Below are 10,000 nucleotides of genomic sequence, written 5' to 3' on the forward strand. Positions count from 1 at the left end.
CAGATACACACACACACACACACACACACACACACACACACACACACACACACACACACACACACACACACACACACATATGCAGCGACACTATGGACATCCAGTACTAAAAAGAATATAAGGAAACTAGAAAGAATACAGAGAGCAACAACAAAGTTGGCACCAGCTCTTTCCAAATTAACATACGAACAAAGATTATCGAAACTAGAACTACCAACACTAGAGCAAAGAAGAGAAAGAGGTGATCTACTGATCATATATAGAATCATGAAAGGAATGGAAAAGATTTACTAAAAATGACAATGGAAAAACAAGAGGTCATGAAAAGAAACACAAAAAGGACAACTATAGAAGAGATAGGAAAAAGAATATCTTTCCTCACAGAGTGCTGGATATATGGAATAACTTAGATGAAAAAACAGTATGTGCAAATACTAATCACGATTTTAAGAATAAACTTGATGCTGAAAGATACAAAGACGGGTTACCACGAGCATAGCTCCCTTCCCGAATAATACAACTAGGTAAATACACACACAGGTATAGGCACGCACACATACAAGTACGTTTTTTATATATTTTTTATTTCCTGAGGTCCCGGAGTATTCCCCGTACTAAATTCCAAAACCCAATATATCTGTACACCCATTGTGCAATTACTCAGTCACCCACAGTCACCTAAAGTCGCACACGGTCACTGCTGCTTCTTGAACGGATAGTGGCAGGAAGAGCACTCATCCGTGGAGTGACCTTAAATTTCTAGGGAATTTTCCCTATCCCACATATCCCACATCTTCCACCTCTCCTGGATCAATCTTAAGAGAAGAAGCATCCCTTCCTATAGCGATCTTTTATTTCTATGGAATTCCCCCTGTCTTAGGGGACGGGTCTCCTCTCCCTAGAGTGACTAGATTTCTAGGGAATTTTTCCCTTTTCTCAGGAGAAGGATCACCTTTCCGTAGTGACCTTGAATTTCTAGGGAATTTTCTACTGTCTTAAGAGAACTATAGAGAGATCTTCTCCCCCGACATTCCAGCCCTTCCTCCTCGTCCTGAGCCCCACGGGGAGTAATTTCCACATCCGTCCTCCCTAGTTTATTGCACAATAACACCGCAATTACGACAGGGGGCCCTCCTCTCTTGCAGTTCCTCCTTCCTTATTTACCTTCTTCATTTTTTCTTTCCACCGTTCTCCTTCCTTCTCTACTTCATTCCCATCCCTCTTATCTACTTTCTTTCCTTTTTCATGTTTCTCTTTCCTTCCCTAATTTATTTTGCCTCTTCTTATTTACCTTCTTTCTATTTTTTTCCTTTTTATTCTCCTCTCCTTTATTTCGTACCTACTTATTCAACTATTTTCCTTCTTTCCTTTTCTAACTTTCTCCTCTCCGTTATTTCGTCACTCCTTATTTACCTTCTTTCCTTCTTTCTCTTATTTTTTACCTTTCTCCTTCCTGTATTTCTTCAGTATTTCCTTCATTCTTTCATTCATTCATTTTTTCATATATTCTTTCCCCTACTTCATTACATCCTTCCCTCCTTTCGTCTCTTCCTTACGTCATTACATCCTTCCTTCCTCCTTTCCTTCCTCCCTTTCTTCTTCTCTTCATTACATCCTTCCTCCCTCCTTTCCTTAATCTTCCTTTCTTCTTCCCTTCATTAGATCCTTCCTTCCTTCCTCCTTTCCTTCCTTCATTTTTTCTTCCCTTCCTTCTTTCCTTCATTAGATCCTTCCTTCCTTCCCCCTTTCCTTCCTTCTTTCTTTCTTCCCTTCCTTCTTTCCTTCATTAGATCCTTCCTTCCTTCCTCCTTTCCTTCATTCCTTCTTTCTTCTCTTCCTTCTTTCCTTACTTCCTTTCCTTTTTCCTTCCTTTCTTCCTTCTCTTCACTTCTCCCATCCAGTCTCCCTCCAGTCTCTCTCAACTTCCCTCTCATTTCCTTTCTATTCTTTCTTTCTTTCCCCTTGTCTCTCTTTTATCTTTATCTTCCTTTCCCTCACGCTTCGCATATCGTCTTTTACCTCCATTCACGCCCCTTCTTCTTATCTCCTTATTCCAGACTTTATCAGTTTTATAATCATTCCTTCGGTCCTTCTCACTTCTCCTTTTCTCACCTTCGTAGTATGATGGAACCCAATGGCAGAGCAAACCAGGAGGGAGGACCGCTTGTTCCATAGGGAAGCTGGATTTTGACGAAGAACTTGAGGAATAGGAGAGAGGCCAAACGCAGAGTATGGGATCCAATATATTTAACGTTTCGCCCAGTAGAGCTTCTTCAGAAATAACATAGTGGACAAACATCTGACTCCTTATATAACCCGAGCTTGTAGGGAGAAACGAACATGAAACTGGTGTAAACACAATTCGCGTAAATTGCTTGTTACTTTGTAAATTGTCATTGTTAGACTTAGATACGATACAGGCCACAATGCTGACTGGAATAATTCTAAGGTTATTAAACATGAAAACCATACTATAAAACGTAGATGCTTTAAATCTGCTTTTATATCTCTCATTGATAATATAAATAAAAAACAGTGGATTTTTTACAATAGATAAACCTTTAGCAATTTTAACAACAAAGTAACAAGCAATTTACGAAAATTATGTCTACACTAGTTTCATATTAGTTTTTCCCCACAAGCTCAGGTTATATAAGGAGTTAGATGTTTGTCCACTATGTTATTTCTGAAGAAGCCCTGCTGGGCGAAACGTTAAACACATTGGATCCCATACTCTGCGTTTGGCCTCTCTCCTACAGTGCTGTTACAGTCGTTGCTGCTTTTACTTAACTTCAGGAATAAGTAGTGGGAAGAAGAATCACAGAATGAAATGTAGGTTATCGTTAACCGGAATAAAATATTTTAAGGGAATCATCCCGAGGTGCATCTCTTTGATGAATAAAATCTCTTGGCGACAGACAAAACAAAAATGATCAAGATAGTCATTGAATTGAAGGTATACATTGTGATCATTGACACAATCATTCCTCTCCCTCCCTCTCTCCTATTCCCCTCCCCGTTCCTCTCTCTCTCTCTCTCTCTCTCTCTATCCCTTTTCCTCTCTGACTTTTACTCTTCCCTCCCCCTCCCACTTCCCTCTTCCTCTCCCCTTCCTCTTTCTCTTACTTGTCGTCTGCCTCTCCCCGACCTGTCCCTCTCCATCTCCCCTTCCTTCCTCTCTCCTTCACCCCTTCCCCTCCCTCTCCCCCTTCCCCTCCCCTCTCCTCCCTCATATAGATACCGATAAGATTGAACGATACAAGACTTAAAGAATAACCTCCTCTTCCTCCTCCTCCTTTCCACCTGTCCTTCCATAGTTTCATTGCATAAAACAAAAGAGAAAGAGAGTAATGCAAAGACTCACTCTGTTGCAAGGTAGTTTGCGGGCATTGTCGTGGATGGAGAGGATGTGGGTGATCTTGTGATATTTGAGCTGTTCTGGGTCCTTGCTGTCCCGGAAGTTGCCCACGTAGAGCCCCGGAAGAACCTGAAACGATAACAAATAGAAAAAATAGAGTCAGATTTTTCCTATAGATCGAAATGTAAAAAGATTGCAAATATTCCACGTAACCTCCCAAGAACCTCACATCGAGTAAAAGTCTACGGTAGACGATCGCCATATTTAACAACATGATAATTAGACATTCAAGATTTAGATAAAATACAGCAATGGTCTGAAAAGTGGCTAATGAAATTTAACAGAAATAAATGTAAGGTTATATACATAGGTAAAATAACAATGACTGCTATTACACGCTATGTGGAAATTCATTAATATGGATAGTGAAAAGACAATCTGCGTAATTATCAATAATGAATTCAAATCATCGAAGCAGTGTATTTCCGCCTCAGAGAAGGCAAATAAGTTTCTAGGACTTATTACGCAATCTTTTTGTTTTAAAAGTCCATCTGTCATTATCAAGCTATATAAATCGTAAGTTCGTTCCTGTATGCTCCCCGGGTCTCATTAAAGACTTTGACAGACTGGAAAAAGTACACCGGCGAGCCACAAAACTGATTCCAAATATCAAAAATGAATCATACAAAAATCGACTAAAACATATGAATCTATTCTCCCTCAAAAAACGTAGACTCAGGGGCGATTTGATACAGGTCTTTAAGATTCTAAAGGGAAATGACATCAAAAGTGCCGAAATTTTCACACTGAATGCAAATCAGAAAAGAAATAATGGTCTCAAATTGTCAGGAAGTAGATTTAATTCGGAAGTGGGTAGAAACAACTTCTCAAACCGTGTAGTAAATGTAGTAAATGAAGGGAATAAACTCCCTGCAGAGGCAGTGTAATATAGTGCTGTTCGAACTTCTAAGATTAATTTAGATAAACACCTAAGATATAAGCTGTAATGCCTGCCCTTTATTGCATTTTATTTTATTCATTAATTTATTATTAATTATTATTATGTATCTGTTTATTATTTGCCATTTTGTGTTTATTTCACTTGTTTATTTGCTTATCTGTTTTTTTTTCATTTATTTATTTATTTATTTATTTATTCTATTTTTTCACATCCGACCTAGTTATAGACCAAAAGGTCTCCTGTATGCATGCTCTTCCTTTCTAATCCTTTGTAATACATTTTCTTTCAAGAAATATGGGACAAACTAAATAAATATAGTGAAGAGCTCACGGTAAGAGTCGCTTAGCTGCTGTCTACGCCTTCATCTTTAACCCACGTGACTGACAGGCTGAAGAAAGGTGAACAAACTCGGGCACACGTGACCACGAAATGAATGCAAATCTCAACGCAATATGACGATAAACGCACACGTACACACACACACATGCACACACACAAACACACACACACACACACACACACACACACACACACACACACACACACACACACACACACACACACACACACACACACACACAAAGGCTTATGTGAACGTATATGCTACCCTGTATTGGCACTAACACATATAAGCACGCAAACGCACACCTAATTAATTACATTATTAAACAAAGACCGAATTGCAAGTCGATCTACATTCACTCTCCTCATAAAGCTGATAACGTATTCATTAGATATTTGCTGTTGATGAAGAAAAATTATTTACCTTCAATAAAAAAATGTGAAATAGAGATATTCAATCCACTGAACTCGCTTGTGGCAGAAGTTTTATCTTAAGTATTTTGAATAGTGCCAGACGATTTTATTAACTAAAGAGGCTACTCAGGTATCGAGCGCAATAAAGAAGAAAACTATATAATTTCGCTTTTACGCTTTATGATTATGAAACTAAGTCGGGAAACGGTGAAGAAAGGAATATGTAGAGAGTAAATGGCCCAAATCAAAATGGTCGCCTGTGCGCATGCGCGCAATTAGTCTTCATTCATAGTTATCATTTGACGTGTAACTGCGCCACGGCCAATTGCCCGAGTTCGAAGCTCGGGTCGTTTCTTCTTTACGAGCGATGAAGGACTCGGGAGAAGAGTAGGAGGAGGAGGAAGAGGAGGAGGAGGAGAAGTGGTGGGAGAGGAAGAAATTGGCTCCCAAATCCAGGGCCGTCCACTGGTACTTCATCTGCATGAATGGAACCTTGGAAAATTGTATCTCTTATATCGCACCTTTGTATTACAATATTAGAAGTCTCTTAGTTGGTTTAGGAATAGTTAGTGATAATACTTCACTGTGAATATCACTCCTAACAGTGAATGATCATCATATGAATAGTCCTGTGTCTTGCTGCATGGTTTCTGACCCAGGCAAGGGGCGGAAGACAGGGGTAACCCTTCTTCCACAAAGAGCTAAGTGGTTTTTCGAAAGAGAAGCGTATGGATGGTGGATGGGTGTGGGATGTGTAAGGGGAACGTGAGTGCATGCCTAAGGCTGGATACATATTTGATGAGAGAGGAAGAAACCTTTTGGTATATAGATAGATATGTAGGTAAATGAATGAATGGATGGATATATACATGATACATGCATACATAAATACACACACATACATAGGTACATACATATACATACATGCATACATACATACATACATGCATACATACATACATACATACATACATACATACATACATACATACATACATACAAAAATACATAAAGAGACAAACGGACAGATAGACACTCAGATACAATATTGGCTATCCCCCCCAAAAATATATAGACACTGTTTTGTTCCTCCTAACAATGGGTACTAAAGCTTTACCTCGATTGGTTGTTTAACAAACGACCCCAAAAAAATTGGGTCACGGCAGATTCGCGTTCGAAGACAGCCAATCACAAAATGAGAGAAATTAATTGACTAATTTAATTTATGGTCACTTCGTTCTCTAACGTTACGATGACATTCTTTAATGTTTTTTTTTTATTTGTTTTTTATAATACAAGAGGTGTTTTCCTTCGATTTTTTTAGTAATCGTCACTAACAAGCAGGCTGTTGCTATAAAGTACTTATTTCTGCGCTATATGCTGTGCCTTGCAGCATTGCTTTTGAGGTGAGGCGGGAGCGTGGGATGACCTTTCATCCACGAGGTCCTGATATGGGAGTGATATCAAATGAGATTTAGTTGAGTACGAGATTTTATTTATTTATTTATTTATCTTTTTTTTTTTTCTCGGCCAGCCCTCCCTATATGAGGAAAGAGCATTTGCTATATATAAATAGAACATATGGGATATGTTTTTATTTTATTTCTCTAATTTTATTTTGTTTTATTTATCTTTTTTGTTTTTTTATTCTGTTTCATTTTAATTCATCCTATCTAATTCTATTCGTTTATTCATCAGTTGATTAATTGATTAATTGATTTATTTACTTTTTTTGCCACCGTATGAAGATCGATAATTCATAACGTGTGTTGCGTTTTATCTTCATGAGCAGACTAAATGATATTTCTTTTTCACTCCACCTGAATAAAATCGCTAGCATTCGAACAATTTTTTTTTTTTTTTTTTTTTTTTTTTTGCTTTATGCCGACGCCAACTCTATTCAAACGTTTTTCTCTCTCCAAGCGGACTATCTCGTCAAAACGTTTCTTTTGATGAAGTAAATAAATCCAAACGTTTCCTTTTTCGTCGCCATATCCGAATAGAATTATTTTGAACGTTTATTTACCCTCCTGCTACGTTTGCTAAAGAAATAAAAGACGCCAGTGGTGCGTCGAAACGCGAAAAGAACGGAAAGAAAATGGACGAGGATGCTCGATTCCAATACAACATACCGTCCTTTCACCAGTGATTAATAGGCGATTTAAAGAAATAAAAATAATGATAGTAATATTAATAATAACAATAATTATTATTATTATTATTATTACTATTATCATTACTATTATTATTATTATCATTATTATCATTATTATTATTATTATTATTATTATTATTATTATTATTATTATTATTATTATTATTATCATTATTATTGTTATTATTATTATTATCATTATAATCATTATAATCATTATCATTATTATCATTATTATCATTATCATCATCATCATCATCATCAGCATTAGTGACAATAATAATTATAATAATCATAAAGGTGAAAATATGATAGCCATAATAATAATAATGATAATAATAATGATGATAATAATGATAATAATGATAATTAATAGTAATAATAATATAATAATGATAGCAATATTAATTATAATAGTAATAGCATTAATGATAATAATAATAATAATGATATTATTATTATTATTATCAACAATGATAATAATGATAATAATAATAGTAATAGCATTAATAACATTAATGATAATAGCATTAATAATACTAATAATAATGATAACAACAATGATGATGATGATGATAATAATAGATAATGATGGTAATGATAATGATACACATACATATACCAAAAGCTTTTTCCCCTTACAAGGTAGATAACCAAAGTCAAATTTTATAATTCCGCTCCCACCCATTTCATCCCTATCCATTCTACCCCCCATTTACGACCCCCTCCCTCCTTTTCATCTTGGCTCCTGTACGAGTATGATGGGTCATCCCTGCATCTCGCCCATTCTAATAACTGCTTTCAACTCATCTTTTCTTATTTCTCCCCCATTTTCCTCATCCATCACCGTCATTTTCTTAGTATCTCCCACCCCAGCCACCGTTTCCTCCCTATCCCATTTCACATTGAACAGCTCCCTAAAAATAATCTGCCCATCTTCCTCATACCGCTGCTGCATCCGTTATAATAATAATGATGATGATAATATTAATAATAATTGTAATAATAATAAAAATTATAATAATAATGATAATAATAATGATAGTATTGATTATGATTCTAATAATGATAATGATAATAATAATAATGTGTATACATTGTGACGAATGTGGATAGGAGGTAAAGGGAACACGGGCTGAGGGAAATATTTATTCCTGACTAGTTTCGCCTGAGAAGCCACTCAGGCGAAACTAGTCAGGAATAAATGTATTTCCCTCAGCCCGTGTTCCCTTCACCTCCTATCCACAATAATAATAATAATAATAATAATAATAATTAATAATAATAATAATAATAATTTAATAATAATAATAATTAATAATATTACTATTATTACAATTATTATTACAATTACAATTATTATTACTATTTATTATTATTACTATTATTACTACTATTATTATTATTATTATTATTACTATTATTATTACTATTATTACTATTATTATTATTATCTTTAATAATAATAATAGTAATTATAATAGTAATAGTAATGATAATAGTAATAGTAATAATAATAGTAATAGTAGAAATAGTAATAATAGTAATAGTAATAGTAATAATAATAACTAATAATAGTAACTAATAATAATAATGATAATAATAATAATAATAATAATAATGATGATGTAGTCCATATTCATCACCCAACTAAGAGAGAGAGCCGAGTTAGGCTGCAAATAAATTTCGATAAAACCAGACTAATGTGTATGAGCAGAGAGGAGAGGAACGTAGAGGATGTGGTTTTTGAAGACAAGAGAATAGAGGTACTTTCAGATATCGGGGTGGAACAGTAACAAATAGAAACGAGATGAATACAGAAATAAATATAAGAATCGCTTCAGCAAACAGATGTTATTTTAGCCTTGTACCAATATCAAAGAAGAAAATTATATCAAGAAATACAAAATTAAGAATCTACAATACAATCCTACGACCTATAGTTTTATATGCCAGTGAGACATGGAACTTAACAAAACAAATGAAACAAAGGCTACTGGTGTTTGAGAATACAATATTAAGGCGAATTACTGGACCACTTTTTGATGAAAATGAGAATAGGTGGAGAGGGCGACACAATAATGAGCTGAGAGAAATAACTAATCAAGAGAAAATAACAGATGTTATAAGCAGAACAAAATTGAGATGGGCTGGGCATGTGGCGCGTATGGAGGACCATAGAATTCCAAAACGAGTTATGATGGGTAGAATGCCTGGAAGAAGACCTAGAGGGAGACCTCGAATGAGATGGATGGATGGTGTGGATGCGGAGATAGACAGAAGAGGAATAGATAAAGCAGCACAGGACCGAAGGACATGGAGAGGCTTAAGGGCCATTTACGCGGTCGAACAGTTTGACAAACCCGGTTTGTCAGGCAAGTGTTTGAAGTGATGTTTGATCGTGTGAATGGGGTATTTGGTCGTCAAACACGTTTGTCGAACGTGTTTGACAACCAAATACCCTATTCACACGGTCAAACATCACTTCAAACACTTGTTTGACAAACCGGGTTTGTCAAACCGTTTGACCGTCTAAATGCCCCTTAATATTCATCTCCTGTGCGTTTCCCTCTGGCCTTTTGTTTGCCCGGCAGACTGAGAAACTGGCTCGCACTACGTCAAAAACCCCACACACGTTCATTTCGGTTGGAACGTTCCGTTTTCTTCAGTTTTGGGACAAATGACGTAACAGATTGTGGTGGTGATAGTAATGGTGATAATGGCGGTGGTGGTGAATGTAGTGGTGATGGTGATGATAATGGCGTCCGTG

General features: G+C 36.0%; 1 protein-coding gene across 2 annotated transcripts in view; it reads right to left on the bottom strand.

Annotated features, from left to right (window-relative positions):
* The window catches only part of LOC143018819 (dual specificity protein phosphatase 22-like), a 190,527-nt gene that overhangs the window by 48,099 nt on the left and 132,428 nt on the right, over positions 1–10,000 (bottom strand). For both annotated transcript variants that reach the window (XM_076174394.1, XM_076174396.1), the window contains exon 2: positions 3,365–3,487. In XM_076174394.1, the coding sequence (XP_076030509.1) occupies positions 3,365–3,487 (123 nt within the window). The remainder of the gene's footprint in view (positions 1–3,364; positions 3,488–10,000) is intronic.

The sequence above is a fragment of the Oratosquilla oratoria genome, chromosome 35, assembly GCF_046742065.1.
Source record: "Oratosquilla oratoria isolate Oo_2021 chromosome 35, ASM4674206v1, whole genome shotgun sequence".
Taxonomy (NCBI): Eukaryota; Metazoa; Arthropoda; class Malacostraca; order Stomatopoda; family Squillidae; genus Oratosquilla; species Oratosquilla oratoria.